The 24727-nt window shown below is 35.1% G+C and overlaps 2 protein-coding genes across 5 annotated transcripts; both read left to right on the top strand.

The window, feature by feature from the left end:
* The first annotated feature begins 1768 nt into the window (after positions 1 to 1768).
* On the top strand, positions 1769 to 6953 carry LOC110655339 (replication factor C subunit 2). 3 transcript variants are annotated; one of them, XM_021811619.2, is made up of 12 exons: positions 1769 to 1916; positions 2008 to 2086; positions 2223 to 2302; positions 2648 to 2770; positions 2870 to 3013; positions 3632 to 3752; positions 3845 to 3907; positions 5153 to 5212; positions 5587 to 5712; positions 5796 to 5879; positions 6294 to 6421; positions 6649 to 6953. In XM_021811619.2, exons 1-11 carry the CDS (start codon positions 1873 to 1875, stop codon positions 6396 to 6398), a joined length of 1029 nt encoding a protein of 342 aa, XP_021667311.1. In that variant the 5' UTR covers positions 1769 to 1872; the 3' UTR covers positions 6399 to 6421; positions 6649 to 6953. The 3 variants fall into 3 exon arrangements, with proteins under 3 accessions (XP_021667311.1, XP_021667312.1, XP_021667313.1); XM_021811620.2 differs by having other exon boundaries at positions 6634 to 6953; XM_021811621.2 differs by lacking the exon at positions 2223 to 2302 and having other exon boundaries at positions 1786 to 1916.
* Positions 6954 to 8279: 1326 nt separating this feature from the next.
* Positions 8280 to 12836, top strand: LOC110655338 (pentatricopeptide repeat-containing protein At1g77405). 2 transcript variants are annotated; one of them, XM_021811618.2, is made up of 3 exons: positions 8280 to 10215; positions 10318 to 10465; positions 12193 to 12836. In XM_021811618.2, exon 1 carries the CDS (start codon positions 8490 to 8492, stop codon positions 9831 to 9833), a length of 1344 nt encoding a protein of 447 aa, XP_021667310.2. In that variant the 5' UTR covers positions 8280 to 8489; the 3' UTR covers positions 9834 to 10215; positions 10318 to 10465; positions 12193 to 12836. The 2 variants fall into 2 exon arrangements, with proteins under 2 accessions (XP_021667310.2, XP_057987076.1); XM_058131093.1 differs by having other exon boundaries at positions 12173 to 12836.
* The last annotated feature ends 11891 nt before the right edge of the window (positions 12837 to 24727 follow it).

Below are 24727 nucleotides of genomic sequence, written 5' to 3'. Positions count from 1 at the left end.
CAAAACAAATTTTCAGAGGCGTAAGAGTTATGCAGACCCTAGACGGAGGGATGTGGAATTTGCAGTAGGCGACTATGTATTCCTGAAGGTTTCTCCAATGAAGGGAGTCATGAGATTTGGAAAGAAAAGCAAGTTGGCACCTCGGTATATCGGACCTTTTGAGGTTACTGATAGAGTTGGTGCAGTTGGCTACCGGTTGGAGCTACCACCCAACCTTTCTCACGTTCATCCCATGTTTCACATCTCCATGCTCAGGAAATACATTCCAGATCCTTCTCATGTACTACAGCCGGATGTAATAGAGCTAAAAGAGAACTTGACATTTGAGGAGCAACCTGTAGCCATAGTGGACTACCAAGTGAGACAGCTAAGATCAAAACAGATCCCTACGGTTAAGGTTTTGTGGAGGAGCCAGTCGGTGGAAGAGTGTACCTGGGAGTCAGAACGGGACATGCGTAGCAAGTACCCTTATCTGTTCAATGTGTAATCTTGTACTTTATTCTGCCTTGTGTAAAATTCGAGGACGAATTTTCTATAAGGGGGGAAGAATGTAACACCCCAAAATTTTAAATTTTATTATTTTATGAGTATTATTGATATTTAATTTTATTTAAATTTTAAGAAATTATTTGAGATTTTTCGGATTTTAAAAATCAGGTTCGATTTTCCGAAAATATAAACTTTGATGATATATTTTGTTTACAGGTCGGGTGAGTCAAAAACTCCCCGTTGAAAGGTCCACTTTATGGCCGGACTTTGTCCGGTTGATTTCTTGAAATTGGGCCCAAATGGGCATTAGCGTTGGGTTAATGAATAGTTAGGCTTACTACGGGCCTCGGAAGCTTTAGGCTGGCCCAGGTCCTAGTGCCGGTCCGGCCCATAGGTTGGGTCGTAACAAAAATAATAATTTTTTTTATTTCATTAAGTATTAATAAAACTAAAAATTTAGATATGTTAATTAATTTCAAAAATTTATAAAAATTATTATTTATTAGAATTGTCTAAGAATTAAAAATATTCATAATTATAAACGTTAAAAAATATATTTTTAAAAATTTTAAATTGAACCTAAAAATTCAAATATGCTAATTATTTTAAAAAATTCTTAGTATCTTATTTGAGAATGATTCAAGAATTAAAAATACTCAAATTCATCTGCATAATTTAAGAAAATTATTTAAAAATATACATTTTTAAAAATTTCAAATCAAACCTGAAAGATCTAAATATATTAATTAACTTCAAAAATTCATAAAATTATTATGTACCTTATTTGAGAATATTCTGAGAATTAAAAATGCTCAAAATCATATATAATATAGATAAAATGTTAAAAAAATAAAATTTGAAAACTTTTAAATTGAGTTGGTTTCAATTCTAGTTCATAGGAGGGTGAAATGAAACCGGCTCACCCCACCAATCGCTCAAGAATTGAAACCGTTAACTTATTCAGTCTCAAATTTAACTCGGATCGGTTTAATTCAATTCATGATTTAAATTAAACTAAAACATAATTGGGTCTAAATTTAGTATTATTTCTTTGAAATGAGGTTTAGTAATTGTACTACTAGCTATAAATTATATCAAATTTTTACCATGGTAAGCTTTTTAAATTATAGAAAAATATTATTTAATTTAATTGAATGAAAATCAACCTTCAACTTATAGAGTTTGGAAAGAATAATTGAATATCCTAAAAAAAATTGAATAAATTTATGATGTCACATCCCACATGATTGAACCGCACTGGTTAAACCAGTCGGACCGTGACTCAGACGCCAAACCGGTTCACTCCCCGTGCAACAAAAGCATAGATATCAACGAACGCGAAGCGGGAAAAGGGAAGTGCTCTTTCCACTGGTATAGAAGCCCATGGCGCCAGTATTGCCGAGCTCGCAACCATGGGTTGAGAAATAGTAACGGCTCTCTTTCCTTTTTTATTCATCTTTCTCACACGCATTATGCATTTGTCTCCGCTAAGCGAAACGCTGATTTTGGTTTTGTTAGTCGGCCTAAGCAAGTGAAGGATGTGGCTCACCAGGACGAGGTCGTTCGTGTCCTCACCAACACCCTCGAGACCACTAATGTGAGTGATCAACTCCAAAATTTCTACTGTCGTTTTTTTTTTTTCACTAATTTATGCGTAATTGTTAGTTGTTTGATTTTCAAACCCTAGGTCTAACGCTATAGTGATTTATCGGGTGATCTTGTGGTCTTTGCAGTGCCCACATATGCTCTTTTATGGCCCTCCTGGTACCGGCAAGACCACCACCGCATTGGCCATCGCCCACCAGCTTTTTGGGTGCTTATGATTTTGTAGCAGTATTCTCTGTGATTAATGTTTTGGACAATTAAAAAGATGTTTTAAATTTGAAGATTTGAGTAGTTATATATAGAAACTTAGATGTGGGTTTGGATTAATTTGATTGCTTCATGATGCTCTTGTAGCTTCATTTAAATGTTTGGAACAGAATGAAGCTTGGAGAGATTACTTTTAGTTATTTAATGCTTTATATCATCTTGAGAAATGACTGCTATTATCTTAGATTGTGAATTCTGCTGCCAATAATTATGTGATAGAAGTCTAAGACGTTCTGAAACATGTTTTTTGTGTTGTTGGTTCTAAATTAACAGTAATATTTTGCAGGCCTGAACTCTACAAGTCCAGAGTTTTGGAACTAAATGCAAGTGATGATCGTGGTATCAATGTTGTCCGGACTAAGATAAAGGATTTTGCTGCAGTGGCTGTACGTTCTGGTCAGCATGGAGGGTATACTTGTTTCTATGGTGCAATAATCTTTATTTCCAATTGAGATCATTTCTGCTTGTTGAGTGTGATAGTTGCCTTGTCTGTTTTCTGATCCTTCAGGGATTACCCTTGTCCACCGTATAAGATCATTATACTAGATGAGGCAGATTCAATGACTGAAGATGCTCAGAATGCTCTGAGACGTACGATGGAAACTTACTCCAAAGTTACGAGATTCTTTTTCTTATGCAATTATATCAGCAGGTGGTCCTTTTTAACTTTGCTTAGTTGCCCTGAAACAGAGGTTGTCTTAAAATTTTCTGATGCATATTATTGAAGTACTCAAAGTTTTGCATAATCAGCATTTTGTTTAAAAAATATTTTCTGTAGTGCTGCAGGGGTGACGATGAATATGATTTAAAGTTTATTTTTCCTTTCCTCCCTCTTTCTTTTTGAATGGATACCATGCAACTTTACGGGCTACTTATCATTGAAAGTTATTTCTTGACAAGGTCCTATTTGCCGTGATATGGCAACATTCATTGATAGTCTGAGACATGTAAACTGTGATTAAAACTGCAGTTTTTGGAAATCTTCATTATTGCAAATTTGTAATCATTTTAAATTTGGAACAAAAAGGAACCTGGACACCATTTATTGAATATTCAATCTGATTAGTCTAGGTATCAGGTGGGACTTAATAGGTTCTTATTTGTGGCAAATTTCTTTGATTTGATTTGCAAGTATATGCACATATTAGTATATTATGGGACCAGTATTTGGAGAATAGGCTCGACTTTATTGCATTTTATTTCTTGTTTAGGTTATTAAAGGGCAATTCTTTTGAAATGTAATAAATAAGGTGGTTGTCACTTTTGATAGGATCATAGAGCCTCTTGCTTCAAGATGTGCCAAATTCAGGTTCAAGCCACTTTCAGAAGAAATTGTGAGCAGTCGTATATTGCACATTTGCAATGAAGAAGGCCTTAGTCTGGATGCAGAGGTATGCATATTTATTGGCTTAAGGCTTGTCTTATTACCATAACCAAATTTAACAGTGGCTTGATTTCCTTAAACATGAAACTTCCATTGTAGGCTCTTTCAACCTTAAGCTCTATATCACAAGGTGATCTTCGTCGGGCTATCACATACTTGCAAGTAAGAGATGGTTAATTTTTCTATCGTACAATGATTGCTGTGCTTATACCCTATGTTGCACTCTAGTAATGGGTGTGAATTTGCGATATTGCCTCACCACATGTACAAGCTAAACAAGCAATTCGATGGCCTATTATTTGCAGTGGCCCATGGAGGGATGAAATGGGTTGTTTTGAATATTTTGTGGAATTAGATTATTCAAATTTAAATATTGACTTTTAGCTGCATATTGAGCTCAATATATAGCATGACTAATCCAATTCATGATATTGTTGCAAAGTATTGGTCGAATGATTTGCTTTTTATTTTACTTTGACTTGAGCATAAAAAATTGTTTCACCAAATTTTACTTGGTACATGAATCATTTTATTGTGCAAAACTGAATCTCAAGTTTCAAGCATCTAGAATCCAGGCCAGCTGTGGGTATATTAGGATTGGAAAATCTAGTTGTTTGAGATGGAAATTTATGATCCATAGAATTGCTTAAGTGTGATGTAAGTTGAGGATGAAATATTTTGTGCTAACAAAAAGATGAAGGGAAGCTTCTAGGGGTTGCTTTTGAATTAGGATTAAGCTTTGTCAATCTACTTAGAATGATTGTGTTTTATTTTCCTCTGGTTAATTTATGGATTTATATCATCCGAATTTTATATTTTTATTGACTTTTTATAGGTGCTAGGGCCTATTTCGTATTGGTTTCTATAAAGGTCTCAGCAATGTAAGATTTGGGAGAAAATTTAGAGCTCTAGTCTGTTCAGGATTTAGTATTTTGTAAAGGCTCTTATACAACCACTATTAGAGAATAAATTCAATGCCTGTCTGTGTACTGGGTTCTGTTACTTCTGTTAGTGTCCAAGTAATTTGGGATAAGATCACAAGGTTTTTGGGCCTCACATCTCAATTTGTTATGCTTCAATACCTGTAGCCTTTTGTAGAGTTGCACTATTCTCCTTCTTTGTTGATGTGCTTGGCATTTCTCCTACTGAAATTGCTGCTGTAGAAAGCTAGTACTAAAGCAAAAGCATTGATGTGTGATCCGTGGCTATCATCCTAAACAAGGATTCAAGTGTATATTTGCTTCAATATTACAGTTCTGATCATTTTTCTGAAACTTTTATTTCAGCTAACCCCCCCTTTTTTTTTTCTCATTTGTTTGATACTCAATGTTCAACAATGAAAATTATATAAAGCCATCTGTCATACTTCTCATCCCTGAAGTTGAACTCCTGTGTTAATTATTTCAGGGAGCTGCTCGCTTATTTGGATCAACAATTTCGTCTAAGGACCTATTAAGTGTGTCTGGGGTAATATAATGAATTTATTGAGCTTTATTTGTTTGGCAATAATTTTCCTGGAGTTCTGTTCATGATATTTCAGTGCTTGTGCATGTTGGAAATGCATCCTTACATAATTTTATACATTTATACACCTGTATAAATACATTATTATTATTATTATTATTTTGGGTTCTTTATAAGGTGTACTCATGTTGAGTATAGGTTCTTGTGACCAATTAATGCTTTGTCCTTGGATGTAAAATATATGACAATTCATTATGAGGGCAAAAGGAGCCTTGGTGCTTAGGAAGTGGTATATTTGGACTTGCAATGATAAACAAGGGCGATTTGCTGAAGTATGGGATGTTTTAGAGCTTAGAATATTTATTTTGGTTTGTCAGGTCATTCCACAAGAGTTTTTAGGTGCACTTTATGCAGCATGCAAAAGTGGGGACTTTGATTTGGCCAACAAGGAGGTCAATAATGTAATTGCAGAAGGCTATCCAGTCTCTCAGATGCTTGTTCAGGTACTATTTTGCTTAGTATGATGCTTCCATTAACCTTGCTGGTTGCTTGATAAACATGTGATCGATATGATATTTTCTTCCAGTTATTTGAGCTAGTAGTTGAAGCAGATGATGTATCAGATGAACAGAAAGCTCGAATATGCAAGAGTTTGGCTGCAGCTGATAAGGTCAACATCCCTATAGCTCAATTCCGTTGGATGCCATCTTTTCCTGTTTTAACCATTTTGAAGTATATTGCTGTAAAAGTTGAAAGAGATTTGCCATAATACATATGACTTTTCAGTAAATAAATCATACGATCCTCGAGGCTTAAGCCAGTTAGGAGGTGTCATTTGTTAAGTCATTATTATTGTTGGCAGGTATTAAACAATATTGCAGAAACTGAGTTATCTCCGTTTTTGAATAAAAAGATAATGTTAAATGCTGTTTTTGACTGATTGACGTTGCTATCTCTGTTTTAGCATGCCTGGAATTAGTTTTCTTCATTACTGGTCTTGTAATTATTTTCCTTTTCCTGTAAGATAAAACGTTTTTGGTATTGGACACAATTCTTATACTTTTATCTCCCTGTGGACTTGTAGTGTCTGGTTGATGGCGCAGATGAATACTTGCAGCTGCTGGATGTGGCCAGCAACACAATGCGGGCTCTTTGTAACATGCCGCAAGAATTCTCTTATGAGAGTTAGCTAGCTCTCCAACCCTACAAATGGTGAGATCTTGTATGATAGCTTAGTTTGCTTTTTAAAAATGTTCTCTTGTTAACAAAGAAATTACTGCAAACTCTTCTCTTGAATCTTTTGATTCATGCTTCATGCGATTAGGGTGCTTCAATAGTAATTCTTAAGCCTAATTGATCTCAAACTTGAATTTACAACCGAGTGATGGAAATTTTTTCTCTATTCTACTCCTAACTTATTTTAGATGTGGGTGCTGCAGATTTGCAGGCATGAAAAGGGTGTAGAACTACAGTGTCTTGTCACTGGCACACGCAAGTGCTTATTGAACCAGATGAGAATGTTTTACATTCGCCTTTGCTTCAATAATTTTCAAGATGATATGACTATGGTTCTGTTTGGCATTGCTGTTCAAATCTGCTGTTGCTGTTCTAAAACTGCTGATGAGAAAACTGCTGTTTTGAAAAAGTAATTTACCTGTTTGGTAATAAAATAGAAAGCTGCTGTTAATAAAAAAAAAGCTGTTCATTATGTGTTTGGTTAAAATTGCTGTTTAAACTGCCCTTAGAGGTAAAATGACAAAAAAGGATAAGAGCAAGGGATCGTTCAGAAAAATGGGATGTTGTAATATTGGCATAATGGTAAATATGAAAAGATCTTAAGGATATTTTTGTCCATAAAAATACTAAAATCTGCTGCCCGTGTTTCTTCCAAACCTGCTTTTCCAGAAAAGAACCTCATTTGCTGCTTTTTCAAAACTAGGTTGAAACTCTGTTTCAGCCCTTAATCAAACGGTTGACGGTTGACAAAAATGCTTTTTATATCAAACCTGCTTTTTCTTATTCCCACCGCAGCGCCAAACGGGCTCTATATCTGTCCAAATATAAGAAGCTACTTTCACGTTTACGTAATGAACACAACTACATTAGTGGTCATTTTACTTGCAGTATGTTTGTCTTGCCTTGTCAGGCTTGGCAGACATCATATGATACATGATCACGCCCCGATATTTGAAATTCAAAGTGCCTTTTTCAGACTCACACATTTGGAAGGATTCCGTCTCACCCATATTGGAGCCAAAGTTTAGAATACTCTGGTGAATGGAACTACTTGAACATAGATATGCCTCTTCATCAAGCGGCCGGTGATGAGGTTCAAAATCTCACTTATCACATAGATCAACCCTTTGAAAAGATTTTATAAGAATTTCAATAATTAATGAGTTGGAACCTATTATAACAGGCAAATTAGCAGACGTTGCAATGACAATGGAGAGGGTCAAAACTCACCATTTTAAAGATTTCTCAATAAGATCCTAATTCCTCACGTATTCTCTTCCTCTCTAAGCTTCAAGCAAATCTGTCACGAGTAGAATGAAGATTGAAAATTGAAGATGTTGTGCCAGTCATAGCGGTGCGTTGGCCATTAAAGGTTGGTAATTACGTGCATTGACATAATCATAAGAACGTGAGAGGATGTTGGAATAACAACAAACAAAAGGGCGAAGGAGTAGCACTAGTCCAATCAAAAGCTACTAGCCTCCTGAACATGGCACAAATCCTAGTAAATAAGTGTTACCGTGGATGTGCATATTGCACTAGGGTGTACCAAAGGATTGCAGTCGGGAGAGTTTTGGCAGTTACTTAATTCAATCAGTTAAAATGGATTGGAGTAATTTTTTAAAAGAAGTATACTCATATTTATTAATATTATATAACTTAATTTCTATTGATTATATTTTTTAATTGCAAATCTTACCTTGACTCTGAAAAGCATTATCACGTAATAGATTTTGACCATAAAAAATAAAATAAAAAAATTTAAATACTATGTTAAAGGATATTATTTTTTAATAATAATGGTATTAGTTTTTTTTAGACATTCTCTCTCTTTCTTTCTTATTATTATTATTCTTGATCACTGTTTCTTTACGGTAGTATGTATCTGAAATTTTTTTGCCAAAGTATGTATCTAAACTGAAACTCTGCATTGTGTTCATAGTCTTTATAATTTAATGGGAAGCAACATTTTCTCTTTGATCATTCCATTCATGTCATGGTACCAAAGTAATAGCTTAATTAAAGCTTCTGTTACCCAAAAAGAATGATCCCCTCAAAGCCTCTGAACGCCAACCGCTCTTCTCTTCTAATGAACCAAGTGCTGTCCATTATGATCCAAAATCGCCCTTTTGATACCCAACTCGCATCTGCTATTACTTCCTCTAGTTTATTGACCGTCGATTTAGTCTCTGATGTTCTCCGATCAATCCCAAAATTCTTCTTCCTATCCACGCGTTCCATTGGCCGCCAGAACACTACCCGCCACCGTTCTCCTTTAAAACAGCGCAACCTCAAGCAAGAATCCCGCAAATACCACACCAATGTTCTCATTCTTGGTCCAGCTGCTTATAGAGACCCAAAAAGGGTCAATCTTGGCTTAAACAAAGCAGTGGAATTCTTTGGTTGGGTAGAAACTCATTTTAGCTTTGCACATACTGAAATGACGTGTAGAGAGATGGCTTGCGTTTTGGCTAGAGGAAATAGACTGGAGAAGCTGTGGCAGTTTCTTAAAGACATGGCAAGAAGAGTGAATGATGTTGGTTTAAAACTTTTGACTACTAATACCGTTACCTGTTTGATAAAAGTCCTAGGAGAAGAAGGGCTGGTGAATGAGGCATTGGCTTTGTTTTATCGAATGAAGCAGTATCATTGTAAACCGGATGTGTATGCTTATAATACAATTATTTACGCTCTCTGTCGGGTTGGGAATTTTAAGAAGGCGAGGTTCTTGTTAGAACAGATGGAGTTACCAGGCTTTTTGTGCCCACCGGACGCGTATACGTACACTATATTGATTAGTTCTTATTGCAAGTACAGTTTGCAAACTGGGTGTAGAAAGGCTATAAGGAGGAGACTATGGGAGGCTAACCATTTGTTTAGGCTTATGCTGTTTAAAGGTTGTGTGCCTGATGTTGTTACGTATAATTGTTTGATTGATGGGTGTTGCAAGACTTATAGAATTGAGAGGGCTCTGGAGCTTTTTGAGGATATGAATAGAAGGGGCTGTATTCCAAACCGGGTTACTTATAATTCTTTCATTAGATATTACAGTGCAGTGAATGAGATTGATAAGGCTGTTGAGATGTTAAGGACGATGCAGAAGATGAATCATGGATTGGCCACTTCAAGTTCTTATACACCAATTATACATGCCTTGTGCGAAGCAGAAAGGTCGCAGGAGGCTTGGGATTTTATAGTTGAGTTGGTTGATCGGGGCTCGATACCTAGAGAGTATACGTATAAGCTGGTTTGTGATGCAATGGGTTCAGTGGGAGAGGGCAAACATCTAGATGATTCATTCCATAAAAGAATTAAAGATGGAATAGAGAATAGATATAGACAGGTGATGAAGGTGAAACCAATAATGGTTACGAAGATGAAGCACTGATACAATAGCACATGGCAAGGGTAATCTTGGACACTTAAGTTTCTCACTGTGTTACGTGGGGCCATTTACTTGTGCCTGGAGTGGGTATAGGTCCAAATGCTGCGCTTGTTTATTTTATTTATTTATTTATTTATTTTGGGAGTGGGGAACATTCTGGAGTGGACGCAAGGCACTTTCAAGACAGAGTGAAGGGTGTCTGGATAACACAGATTACACTCAATAGAGTACAGATCAGAAAAGTTGAAGAATTAGAGGGAGGAGGTGTTAGGGATATTCTGGAGTGGACACAAGGCACTTTCAAGATGGAGTAAAGGGTGTCTGGATTACATTGATTACACTCAATAGAGTAGAGGTCAGGAAATGAAATTCTGTCACTCTGCTGGTAAGAATCACAAGACTAATTATTTCTTTCAGTTTCTTCAGGTGCGAATAATCAATCCCTAGTTACTGGAAATGAAAATAATTTTATGTTGTTGTACTCCAGGTTTCCGGTCAATATAAATTGTGGGCTTTCACAATCACAGTGGAGCAGAATAAATATCCAGATGCATTATCATATCATTCACAAAAAGTGGACAGTGAAGCTAACTGCGCATGTTTTCCTAGTTAACAGTCTTTTTTCTTTTGTTCAGGTAAGGTTCTGATTTTAAAACTAAATTACCAAAATGAATTCAATTAGTGATCTCAGAGCCAGCCATGTATTTGGACTGACAAAAAGCTTTGAAGCTTCGGCTTGTTCTTTCTCTTTTTTTTCCTCAATTGTTTTGGCATAAAATTGTGGGAGAAAGATTCTAGTTTAGAATGATGACTTACATTTGTTTGTTTTCTACATAATATAGAAGAAACATAAAAATTTGCCTGAAATGTAGCATTTGGAGGAAAAAAAGATTTTCTTTCCTAACTATTCACCATCTTTTTTTTTTTTTGGGTTTTCTTCTTCTGCTGGCTGGTTATAATGAATAAGTTTCAATTGTAATACCAAATACTCAAGAAAAAGGGAAAAGGCATAACTATAGTCTACATGATTTTAGATAATAAAAACATCAAACTTTTATTTTTAACTGAGGTGGATGCTGAAAAAAGATCCATATGGCCGATCCCAACTAGTTTGAGATTAAGGCTTAGCTTTAGCTGTTGTTTTAGTTGCAGAATTTAATTTGACTTAATAATAGTAGCAGGAACAATTCAATATCTGAGTGAAATTATGATTGATGAAAGTTACAGAGAGCAAATATTTATTTTTCAAGGATAATAGAGCTGGCAAATCTTGAGGAATAAATGTTTAGGCCCATAGATAGCAGAGGTTCCTTCACAATACTGTTCCTTTGTTGGAGAACAAATTGCACAAGCGTTACAAGGTCCTGAACTTTGTAACTCGGCAGGAGCATTAAGCATCCAAGGTTCTAGATAGCTAGGTGTAATTCATGCAAATTGCGGAAATAACTAGGTGCTGAATTTGTAATCTTGCTATAGTTCATTCAAATAAAATGCACCTGTAAAGCTTAGAAATTTTTTACACGATTAGCAAAAAAGAACCCTTTGACAGTTGTTTCAATTCATTCCCATCTTTCCTTCAGAGAAAATCCCGGGGCCACTTTAGTTTAGAAGATACAAGAGATTAGCTGGCCCAAAATAATACGTTGTCCAAAACATAACCCCCCCAAAAAAAGAATCAAAGTTCAAGCATAAAAGTCTTGTCCAAATGTTCTAATAATAATAAAGCCCACAGAAAAAGCACAGCCCAAGGGCACATAACAAAAAGGCAGAGAATTGTGTGCATGATAGCCTTCCAAGATCATTGTCTTGTAACTTGAAAACTACATTACCAAGTTAAGTTTGTACACTGTCAACCAACAATTGTTACTGAATCTGAACTAACACTAGGTGTTGAAGCTTGATTTTTTTTTTTTTTTCATTCTTTCTTTTTATTTTTTGTTATGAAAATGGTGAGGGAAGGATTCTAGTACAAAATGATAACTTGCATTCAAATGTAGAATAAGGACTCGTTCCTCTTCCTTTGTATATTTGTGCATCTACATGTGATTAACCATCTCTTACTTTGTGCTGACAGATCTATAGTGGGGGCAAGTAGACCCTTTTAATTACAAGGCTAATTTTTTTTTTTTTTGGTTTTCTTTAGTTATTAAAAGGCTATATTTTTTTAGGTATTAAATTGTGACATGTTCCCATGCCATGCGAAATTCTCCGACCTAGAAAGTGCAAAAAACTGTTGGCAATGTTCATGTGTTAAGTTTGGAATTGTCTCCGCCAAAATGACTTAAACTAATTTGGCTTAATTCCTCCTTGCTATATATTCTCTTTCAATTTTTTGTTTGTAGCTGATGTAAGACTCCAACAGGATGCCATCTGCAATTCTACAATTCTTGAATTGGCATGCACAAAGCAATTTCAATGGAGTTGGACTCTGTGGGCATCAATTTATTTTCTTCCTATTCGATCAATAATACTATGCCGAAAGCTGCAGGAATGGGATTTGGAGTCGTGGAGCATGAACCTTGCAAAAAGGATTAAAAACACAAGTGGGATGTGAAGGAACTGATTAGAAGTTAATTGGCATTTGGCAACTAACTGTTTCAATATCCACCTGAATGTGCTGTGTTTCCTGGGGGTAATCGAGGGACCCATAACCCTCTGGCTTAGACAGTAAAGGTTTGTGTTGAGCCATTCCTCATTCACATTGTTCACCATTGGACTCGGACGGTACACAGGAACACCCAAAACTCGGACCCATAACCTCTGGCTTAGATAGTAAAGTTTTGTGTTGAGCCATACCTCATTCACATTGTTCACCATTGGACTAGGACGGTACACAGGAACACCCTAAACTCTGCCCCATTTCTTAATGCTATTTTTGGATTTTTAACTAAAGCATTTCTCTCTTAATGGCATATGGGGTACAAGTGTCTTGGCAATTGGTATTGCATTTGCTGGATTTTGGATAATTTCACTTGCATATGAAATGTTAAGATTGGGCTTGTGTTCCACCAATTTGTTCAATTTGGACCATAGCTGCTGGTTAATGGTAGTAATGTAACATATAAATACCCATTTTTTAATTGGTTTTTTGATTTCTTGATTTAGTTCAAAAATTAAGAAATTTATTTTCTTGATTTTCTTATATTTAGATTAAATTAAGTTTAAATTGAAAATTTTAATTTAAATTGGATAAAAAGTTAATAATAAATTAAATTGAATTTCTTTAATAAATACAGAAATGTAATTGAATTTCAAGTTTTTTTTTTATAAATTCATTGCTAATAAAAAAAAATACATTCTCCATTATCATCACTGACAATTTTTTTTTCTCCCATAAACAAAATGACAAATATTTTGACAGATATTATTGTTATTAATTGGCGATAAATTTTATTGTCGCTAAAAGCTTATTTTCTTTAACTCATAGTTCTTAAGGTGCTATTGTGAACAAAACTAAAAAGGTGTATAGAACAAGAAGAATCTGTGAGTTCATGATAGTATAAAGAAAATTTAATTCCATAATTAATGAAAATAACATTCGTAAAAGCAAACGAAGCCAATAGGACTGAATAGAGACAAAAGAGAAAGAAATGAAAACAAAACAGAAAATGTCACTTGTGAATTCCAAAATTCGATTACTACCCAAAGAGAGGAGCGTCGGCAATTACAATAAAAAAAGTTGAGCATCTCACTGATTTTTTTTTCTTTATATATATATATTCAAAAAAAAAATGCCCATACGTCAAATTTAAAATTTAAGGATAAACCCTAGCTACCATGACATTGCTCGATGATCCAAATCATTTGAATTATTTTTCTTTATTTATTTAATTTTTTTTTTTTTTGCTTCTTGTTATCTTCTTCAACATCATTCTTTCATATATCTTAATTCTGACGGCAACCCTTCATCAAACCATCTCGTGGCAATATTTAGATTAATCCATTTTCTAACACTAAACTAATATTTAGATTAATCTATTTTTTAAATTTCCTTATAAAAGAAATTACAAGTGTAGAATAACATATGTCATGTTTAAGGGTTTTTTTTTTTTTTAAATAAAAATTTAAATCAAACTCTAAGCCACTAAATTAAATTAGGCTAACGTCATGTGTTAGCTTTCAAACCTATATGAAAGTGGTGAGTATTATATATATATATACCGGTTGCATGGCTCACATTGGTTCACTAAATTAAATTAGGCTGGCGTTATGTGTTATCTTTTAAAACTATATGAAAACGGTGAGTATTATGTATCTATACTGGTTGCATGGCTCAAATTGGTTCGCAAAATTAAATTAGGCTGATGTCATGTGTTTGCTTTCAAACCTATATGAAAGTGGTGAGTATTATATAACTATACTGGTTGCATGGCTCACATTGGTTCACAACATGTGAGCTTTGGTCACAATATTTCCACTTTTATTAAAGAATAGATCAACACAACACACCTAATAATGTATATATATATATATATTCATGATTTTAATTTAAAAAATTCAGTAAAATCATGAACTTTAAAAATGTTGTATATTATATTTCAACTTTAAAAAATGAAATAAAATAAATCTTATCATCTTTATCAATATTAAAATTAAAAGTAAATATTAAACTAATTGAAAATGAAACTTAACTTTTTTGGCAAAAGTCAGTAATTAATTTATATATTTAACTTTTTTAAATTTACTAAATTATAAAAGTTTAGGAGTGATATTAAACTTTTTCATGCCGCTAGATTTTTTTTATAAAGATTAGGAGTTATATATATACATAGTTAGTTAGTTAGTTAGTTAGCTAGCTAGCTAGCTGATATTATAGATTTTTCCTTCTATTTGAATATATTATTTATATACAAAATAAGAGATTAAAAAAAAATAATATTGAAATTTCATAAAAAAAGGATGTATCTGTTAAGTTTTTTTGTTTAATAGAAGATTTTAAATTTATAGGATAATTATCACATACATTCATTCAATTTTATGAGTGTTTTCATAAAAGTCATTAAATTTTAATTTTTCTCATAAACAATAATGAATTTCAATTTGATTTCATAAAAGTCACTGTAATATGAAATTAAAGATTTTTAAAATCTGTCAACTATTTTACAAATAAAGCTACGGTACTAGTAGTTGCTAGTAAGGAAAAAACAGAGAAAGAAAAGGGGTTTGATGGCAAGAGGGGTGTGACTTTTATGAAATAAAATTAAAATTTAATAAATTGTATGAAAAAAATTTAAAAATCAGTTACATATGATTCAATTTAGAAATTCAAACTTGAAATTTCTAAATAGAGTTTGAGAATGGCGGTGAACTTATTGAAAAATAAGAAAAAGAAAGATAATTATTATTAATTTTATATGATTATAAATTATTTTTTTGTTCAAATATAATAAATTGGTATAACAATTAATCCATAAGGATGATTTTGTGGCACTTCTTGTTTGGTCATCTTGATATTCTAGGTTTTGATAAATTTTATAAATCTATCATGTTTAGGAGTGAGCATTCGATTCAAACTGAACTGAACCAAACCGTCAAAATTGAGTTAATCAAAATCTTAATTTTTATAAATCGAATCGAACTGAATAAGTAAGAGAACTAAATTTAACCAAATCAAATAAATTCAGTTCGATTCGATTCAGTCAGTTCCCATACATTGATTTACAAACACATTTACAAATCACAATTTCTAATATCATTTTTTAGAGATTTTTTTCTTCTTTTTTACAAGCAGAAACATCTATATAATCTAACTTAATTCTAAGTTTCATAAAAACTCATTTTAAATGTTTTGAAACTTTCATAACAGATACTTAAATACTTAAACATACAAGACAATGCTTAATCTTTATTGTCAAGATCTGATTTTAAAAAGAAAATCGCAATCAAATTCTCATGTACTATCTGAATTGGAGAAAAATAGATTGATAAAATTAAAAGGTAATATTAAACATGCAAATATACAGTATACTATATGTAGACACCATATTTTGGCCGACTTTCGAAGGCAAGGATCTTTTAAAATTGAAATTTTATTATTCGTTCTCGACCGATGTCCCAATTACAAGTAGCTTTTCCGAACTTACTGATTGCTTGTCCCTGGAACAAATCGATCTCACGCTTAAGTTAGATTGTTTTCTGATCTCTTGGTCTTTATTATATGAGTTCGAGTCAATATTGGGTCTCCGGACCATCCAATCTTGCTTGCTATTGTTCTCCAATCTCTCTATGTACAAATATCGAAGAATTTCATTTGACTAATATTGTGATCGGGCTTCTCGCGTGAATTCCCCAGATATTCCTCAGAATGAAGTTAAGGTTTTTATCTGGACTAATAGTGGTTCCGATCTTAAAAGTTCAAGTCAATGTCAAATCTTTGCAATTCTAATATTCTAAAGTTCCATTTGGTATTTGGTCATTGCTCCATCCTATCTCATGTTTCCGTGTAATGTTTTTCGATCTCTTGGAGTAATTTGATATCTTTTGATTAATAGTCACTCTCCTGTTTAATGTTCAACCACATTCAATCAATTAAGTACTCGGACAATTTGATTTGGGTGCTTCCCGATCTTATCAAGAAATTGAACATAAAAGACTTCAATTTATTCCAAAATAAAATATACAAGTCAATTAGCAAGGGGGGTCTTCTCCGCCCTGCTCCCCGGTTACTTCCCTCTCTCTCTCCTCACCCTTGTGCTCCTTATTGCTGTCCTCTTCGGCCGCTGGGATGAGTTTATCCATCCAGGAAAAGTCCTCCTCAGGATAACGCTTCTTTAGTTCAGACAAGAGGTCGTTATGGGCGTTCACATATGCCCCAGCCTCTTTTGTAGTGCTCTCCTCCTCCTTTTCTTGGAGCTCCTCCTCCTTTGCCCGAAGTTTCTCAGAAATACGAGCAAGATCGGCAAATCGATCAACCCGGGAGACTTCAAGTTCTCACTCCACTTCAGCTATCCTCTCTTTGCAATACTTCACCTGATCTTCCAGTTTGACGATGTAATTATTAACAGTGGAGAGCTGAGCCTTTGCAGCTAATGCATCCTAGACCACCTTAAGAATCTCCTTCCTTAAGACGTGGGCTTTTTCTCTGATCACGTGTTGGTTTGCAATAGCCTTCAAGCCCAAACTCATTGTTTGAGTTAGAATATAGTCAATACTCTTCTCAACCAATCGGTTCAGATCTTCTTGGAAGTAGATGGAAGCGCCCATGACCTTGGATAGACCAAGGTTCCCTTGGGTTGAACGGTTTCTTTCCAATGATTGGATAAGGAGTTGAGCTCCTCAGGAGAGCGTTCTAACAGTAGGGCCAGAAGACTCCCCTTCTACATTGGAAGAGATTGGAGGAGGCAGATATTCAATCTGCTGAGGAGGAGAGACGATGACCTCTACTTCCGAGACCGGCTGCTCTTGAGGTCGAGGAGGGGAGCTCGTTACTTCTACCAAGTCTCATCAACGTGTCTGAGCAGCGGCGGCATTAGCCTCTTTCATCGCTCGTACCTTTCGGGAGACCTCCCTCTTTCACTTGCAGCCTTCTTTGGAAGCGTTATCACCTGCCATACCTGCACAAAGAAGAAGTCAGTGAGTTCGCTAAGATTGAGAGACTAGAGATCTGGATTGTATCGGTAGCAGGACTGAGGTCAGAAAGATGAAGCTCGTAATCTTCATGGGAGATTAGCCGCATCATCCACCATTTCAGCTCGATCATGACCGCATCTAAGCACAAATATTTATGGGTGGCTGCATGAGTTTTTAATTCCTTCACCATGGCGTCTTCGTCTTCATTTAAAATAAGCTTCTTAGGGACTTGGGGGACCAAATAATTCCAATTACGTGGGATCCCCTCAAAGCTGTTTCGATCCTTACTCCTAATGATGAAAAATCGATCCTTTTAGTTTTTCAGCAAATAAGGGAGATCAGTGAAAAGCCAGCAGTTCGGCTTCGCCTAAAAGAATCATAATTCGTCATCCTTTCTTCGGGCAAGCCTATGCAGCTCGGCAAAGACCCTAACCATGGGCTCCAGTCTCTTGGCTCGACAGAGGCCTCTGAAGGCTACTAAAGTCCGCCAGGAGTTTGGATCCACTTGAGCTACTGAGACATGGTGGAATTTTAGGACGGCCTTGTAAAATCCATCCAAGGGAAAACGGAGCCCGAACTTTAGCTGCTCCTCGTACACTATGATAAGATCGCCTTCTTCAAAGAAGTGATCAGCCTGAAGAGCGCCATGGCATCTGATCAGTTCAAAAGAGTCGATTCGCTGATTATATTCTTGACTTATGGATTGGAGATCGATTTCTCTAAGGACTGACGGTAGTTCATCAATTGGCAAGTTCTCCTTTCTCGAAGACATTCTTCGCTTCGGTCTAGTAGTTGGACCAGCAACCGGAATGATGGCTGTGCTGGATCGTCCACTTGGTCTAATCACGTCGCCTTCTTCCGAGGTCCACGAAATATGGACAGAAGGCGGGCTCGCAACTCTCTTACCCTCGGTACCACTCATTTTCATAAAATAAAAAGGAAAATTAATCGAGAAAAGATCAAAACCCTTATCGGAGTGTGAATCGATGCCTGAAAACTTTAGAAAGTGAGAGGAAGTGTTGAAATCGCTAGGGGAAGGTCTGAAAATGATATAAGGGAAACAAATGACTAACCTTTCCCCTATTTACACCCGTCTGAGCATTAAATGCTCATGAAGTCCCAAGTGACGCATCGGTTAGCAGAACCGAGCTGCTTCCTTGACACGTCACAAGAAGGTTCCAAAAACATAGTAAAAAAATCAGATAAATGAGATCAATCAACTAAGGTCATCGGATTGAACAAATTTCCAAACCCACGGATCAGCGAATGGCGATTCGTCTAGGGATCAAATCGAGTACACTTATCGAAGATCGGAAAAATAACTAATGTAATAACAAAACAAAAACATTCAAATAAAAAATTCATTTCATTTCCAAAAGATCGGATTACATCATTTGGGCGATCTCAAAAGATCTGATTACATCAGTTGGGCGATCTCAAAAGATCTGATTACATCATTTGGGCGATCTCAAAAGATTAGATTATATCATTTGGGCGATCTCTCAAAATCAACACTACATTCTACCTAGCTAAAGACTATTTCAAAGCTCAGAATGCTGGCCTATGTCAAAGCCTAGTCTTGTGGCTGAATCAAAAGATGTGTTTGATCAGAAAACCAGTAATAAATATTGGGCAGATGTATAGCTCAGGTGGGGTGACATTGACTCTCATGATATTGAGCGGCGTCATTGTTGATGTCATCGATCAGAACTGAGCTGCAATTAGGACCCTCGAGATGGTAAGGAACCAAGTGAACTTCAAGAGGCGGCCACTGATATTAAGATTGAAATTAGCGGTCTTCTTGTCAGAGATCGGTCTACGAGCTATGCCGATGGGCCGATCCGAGATCGGTGCGTTAGTTAGTTTTGACCTTGATCGATTAATTAGTCCAGTTCTCTCACCATCATCGGATGACACCCTCATAAACTTCTGATCACCGGAGTTGCTCATTTTCTAGAAATGAATAAAGAAAGCATTCAGAAAAAGATTAAAGTAGTTGTCATGGGAAGTATCCTTGCTGGAAAAGCCAGGAACTGAAGAATGAAACATTGAAGGTTCACCGGAGAAAGTTGTGAATATGCAAAGGAAAATCCCTCGGCATATATATAGAGCCCCGGCATTTATTGCATACAGAACCCGAAGCGGACACATCAGTAACTGAAGAATTTATTGCTTTGACCGATGCAAGTTAGATAGAGAGGAAAGATCAGGAATGAGAGAGATCGAGAAATAAGAGGGGACCCGATGCAAGAGTTAGAGATCGGAATAATGACCCTAAAAGGGGATGGTCATAATGGGAAGATCGAAAAAGCAAAGAATGACCCGTAAAATCGGAGAACTCAGGGAGTTGAATAACTATCAATCAAGGCCTTTAATTAGCTTCCTCCACCATTAGATCCGAGTTAGTTAAAGCATTGCAGGCATGATCAGATCCTCACCACACATCTCATTCGTAAGGACACCCTCCTAGTCTCCAGACGCCAAAACGGTTAAAGCAACCCTGTACATCCTGATCTACACCATTGATTATAATTGTAAGGATGGATCTAGAGCCTTCAGATCAAAAGCAGATGACAGATTCGATGCCTTTTATTCCTAGCCTTTGGATCCATTTCGTAAGGCAAGACCCTTGACCGTTGGATTAAGGGGAGAAAGGACAGATATTCTGAACAGAATCCCGACCCTCCATTTTGATTCTCTTTAATTCTCAGACATCAGATTATGTCCTTTTGAATCTAAGCCTTCCGTTTCCCCCTAATAAGATCCCGACCCTTCATTTTGGACACCCATTCTCCATAAATACTTGCATGCAACACTGTTGAAGGAAGAAGGTGGTGATTATTGTGGAAAGACTCTGGACTTTGATTCAGTCTTGTTACTTGTCATTCGGAGCTTTCAAAGTGTTGAGAAACTTTAGAAACCAGTTTTCTGAAGTATTTCATCAAAAGGAGCTCTAAATCCTGAGATTTTCATTTTCAGTTCCTGTGCACTACCCTGTGAAACCATCTTCACTCCACCTCATTCCCACCGCCCTAGTATCTGTGCATTACTCTCCGAGCTCAACTTCGTTCCGATCTATTCCCATTACCTCAGGTAAGCTCAAGTCCTTCGGCCATCAGCTTTCACCTCTCCAAGAGTTGTGGATACCGGAGTCAGCTCGCCTGTCTCCTTAACTTTTCATAGGTAAGCATCTAAACTGTCATTTTGTTGAATATCCTTAGTTTATTTTCTTCAGTTTTCTTTTAAAGTTTCTTTTATATTCAGTCATACTAAATCTCAGAATAGGTTATCTAGGGCCGTAGTTATTTCCTGTGCCTTCTTTTTATTCATTCGTAAACTCCATTTATCGTCAACTAGTTTTCATTCCTTTCGAGAATAGATGTTCAAGTCATCGGTGACTCGTAAATGCTCTAAAGAATATAGGCAGGAGTACTTTAACATGAGAGTTTGAATAAATGAAAAATGATAAAGGAAGATAGGTGTAGCAAAGGTCGAATAGGTTGGAAACAAGATTAGGTCAAACAAATAAGTTATGAGATTGGGCCTTGGAACAAACCCAGGTGAGAAGACAATAGATCGAGAATCATGATAAGTTCGGATCTCGAGTGAGCAACTAAAAAAGAGATCAGATGTCGCAAATCAAAGAGTTCTGATAAAGCGATCATGCGGAAGATCGGCAAGGAGTTCGGCCTTTCATCCACCATCTAGTTATAAGGTCCCGTAGGCTAGGAAAAGCTTTACACAGGGGTTTCTTGTGTCTTCGACACTTCATTCCCATATAAAAGGGGTCAAGAAGGACACTTTACAAGAATCCTTAGTTTAAAGTTCTTATAAAACGCCATTCTAATAAACATATTAAGAGATCGGGGGAGAGTTCTTACCCGAACTCAGCCCAATTTTTTTAACGCAACATATTAAGAGATCGAGGGAGAGCTCTTACCAGAACTCAGTTTAATTTTTAATGCAATACATTAAGAGATCGGGAGAGAGTTCTTTGAACTCAGCCTATTTTTTAAACGCAACATATTAAGAGATCGGGGGAGAGTTCTTACCCGAACTCAGCCTATTTTTTTAATGCAATATATTAAGAGATCGGGGGAGAGTTCTTACCCGAACTCAGCTTAATTTTTAACGTAATATATAGAGATCAGGGGAGAGTTCTTACCTGAATTCTCGGCCAAAATCTTAATAAAATATGTAAAGATTGGGGGAGAGTTCTTACCTGAATTCTTGGCCAAAATCTTAATGAAATATGTGAAGATCGGGGGAGAGTTCTTACCCGAAATCCTCTGCCTTAATTTTAACAGAATACATTAAGAGATCAGGAGAGAGTTCTTACCCGAATACTCTTAGCTTAAATTCTAACTAAAATATACTAAGAGATTGGGGGAGAGTTCTTACCCGAGCTCTCGAATTAAATGCTTAAAACACCAAGGGATCAGCGAGAGAGGTCTTCCCATAGTATCCCGAATACTAGGTTGAGGCCCAATGGAGAGTTCTCCTCAAGGCACTCATATTTATAAGACAAAAATTTCCCTAAGAATATCACAACTTCAGCATTCATATTAACCCTCCTAAAAATCTATTATATAACACCTATTCACTGAAGGGTCATCTCATATACTCGTGTTCTTGGGCAACCCAAAATAGTGAAATATCAAATATTCATTTTATCCGTACAAAGGATTAACATCCTCATTTTAACCCCTAAATTATCAATTTATAAAGAGCACAACATTAAATCTGCTTACCCTCGTTGAGGGACGAGGTGGGATGCCTAACACTTTCTCCACCCTTGTACGGACCCCAAACCTAGAATCTCTGTTTTTAAAGTGGATTTTAATTTTTTACAAATGACTTTCTTTAATTTCTCTCCAAATTAAAGTGGCGACTCCTCACTTTTCCCACTTCGATGAGAATCATCCGGCGACCGAAAAGTCCTTGCGACTCTATACTTAACTCATATAATAGAATACTCAACGAAATCACGAAGAAAAACAGCAAAGCAGACAATCGATTGACCTAACACCCAAAAGCTTTGGCTTTAAAAAGTCACAAAGAATAGGAACAATATAGCAAATAATCAATTGACCAGACACCTAAAGGCTTTGGCTTCAAAAAGTCACAAAGAAGAACAAGAACAACAAAGCAAGCAATCGATCGACACAACACCCAAAGGCTACGACTTCAAGCAGTCAACACACAAACCATCGACGGTGCAAAGGGATGAGATGCGATAGCAAAATGAGAAGAGGCTAAGGCATGTTGTTGCAATGGGTACCAGGGTGTTGTCATGTTGGCGAGGGACAAACAGGAAGGAGGGAAAAAGAAAAGGCAGAGGAAAAATGGCATAGACACAAACAAGATGGAAAGAAGGATAGCACTGAGGGGAAAATGGGTTTGTATAGTGGGCAACCTAGGGCAAAACAGTGAGTTTAAACATATTCGATTTAGTTCGGTTCAACCGAATTTTTTTCCACTCTAAAATCGAATTGAAATAATAAAAAATCTGAAAAATTAATACCGAACTAAACTGAATTACCACAAAATCGAATTGAATCATTGAATTAGGACGGTTTGGTTTATTCGATTTAAACTGAATAATGCTCACGTCTAATCCTATTTTGTTACTCTTCATCCTTATTAAATTGTATTGATTTTCCTTCCTTTTCCTTTTCTCCTTGATAGATTTTTTCACTTAGCTTTCATCACCTAAACTAGCGTTTTCAGATAAGCCTATTGGTGGATTAATTTAATGATGTTTGCAAAGTTTTTCCTAACTTTTAATTAATTAATAAAATTCATGCTTATAAAAAAAAATATTGTGAATGTGTGTTAACTAAGAAGAAAATAAAATATATAGTGTAGCCCCTTCAATTAATCATGATAATTAATTGAACTAATTAGGAATTGATACCTTGTAAATGCTCTTTGGCCGTTTTATAGTGATAGAGAGTTAGATACTTATATTGTCTACTGGGGATTTTGTTTTGAGTAATTTTCTCTTTTGTTAGGTATTAGTCTCGTGCTTTAGGTAGAGAGCTTTGTTTTGTATTGTGTTGTTAAAAATAGGCAAGTCTTCGTAGATTGGTATATGAGACAAATCCACTTTGACGGAAGCCTATAATGGGTAACTGCTACACAACTAAAATAATTTCAATGTAGGTATCATTGACTTAAATCTAATCATTATTACTATGTATATAATATGGAGGCATGAAGCATTCCAATTTATAATAATAGGAAGGCATGGATCTTGGCAACTGCCACCATTTATATATAAGTAGACCTTGCTGTGGGTTCAGTTTGAATTGAAATTGATGGCTTTAATTTAAAAATTTTAAAAATTTGAGATCGAATCCTGAAATTTTTTAATTTTAATATAATCAAACGGTTAAATGTTTTTATTTTTTATTTTTAAAAAAACAATTAATTTTAACCCGTAATCAGATAGAATCAATTGATTTTAATTTATTTTCAATTCTAATTCTAAATTAGGCTAATCAAATTTTAAATTCAAACAAAATTATGAGCATGTGTATACATAAACAGATGCATGTGCTTACAGAAGTCAAATTATTTTGGTTTCAAGAATTTAATAGTACGGAAATCTTAATTTGATGATATAGATATTAATAAATAAATGTTAATTTAATAATATTGAAATTATTTTTTAAAATTATTAGATTATAATTTCATATTCCAATCAAAATCTAACCTGTAAAAAAAAAAAACTTATAATATATAGGTAATTTCATCTATGAATATTGAGCTCTAAGATTTTTTTAGCCTTAATCTTGCAAATCTATCGCTAATATTAAAATAAAAAAGGCTTTAATTAGTCTTATTTTATTTAAAATATGTCAAAATATTAAATTTTGAATCTCATTTATTAAGATAATTAGATGCATCATAGTTATTAAATTCAGATTAAATTAATTTAATTGAGAATCAGAGTTTCACTTGATTCAATTGAATCATTAGACTTTGATTTTTTAAAAACTTGATATGAACCAATCTGAATAGATAGAATATTCAGCAAACTAAAAAACCCGACTAAGTTTGAAACAAGCAATCAGATCTTTAGAATCTGAAACTAAAAGGAGCTTCTTTTTTTTTTTTTTATGTCAATAACCAAGTGAACTACAAGATTGCTTTGTCTTACAATATATATATATATATATATATATTGCAAAGAAAAATAAAAATTTCTTAATTTCACTCTCTTGTAACTTAATTAATAATTAATGGTGTCAATAGTATAGTTTATTTTATTAGTATGTTAACTTGAATTATTAATTTTTTTTTATTGTATTATTTTTTATATG

The sequence above is a fragment of the Hevea brasiliensis genome, chromosome 12 (genome assembly GCF_030052815.1).
Source record: "Hevea brasiliensis isolate MT/VB/25A 57/8 chromosome 12, ASM3005281v1, whole genome shotgun sequence".
In the NCBI taxonomy this organism is placed as follows: domain Eukaryota; kingdom Viridiplantae; phylum Streptophyta; class Magnoliopsida; order Malpighiales; family Euphorbiaceae; genus Hevea; species Hevea brasiliensis.
This window is presented reverse-complemented; position numbering and strand designations above follow the sequence as displayed.

What these genes read in the sequence shown, in the direction of transcription:
- LOC110655339 (XM_021811619.2), top strand. Translation starts at nt 1,873, where the DNA reads ATGGCGCCAGTATTGCCGAGCTCGCAACCATGGGTTGAGAAATA. An exon ending in TTATGCAATTATATCAGCAG is followed by an intron (nt 3,014 to 3,631) that starts GTGGTCCTTTTT and finishes CACTTTTGATAG; the next exon opens with GATCATAGAGCCTCTTGCTT. An exon ending in GTTTGGCTGCAGCTGATAAG is followed by an intron (nt 5,880 to 6,293) that starts GTCAACATCCCT and finishes GTGGACTTGTAG; the next exon opens with TGTCTGGTTGATGGCGCAGA.
- LOC110655338 (XM_021811618.2), top strand. Translation starts at nt 8,490, where the DNA reads ATGATCCCCTCAAAGCCTCTGAACGCCAACCGCTCTTCTCTTCTAATG.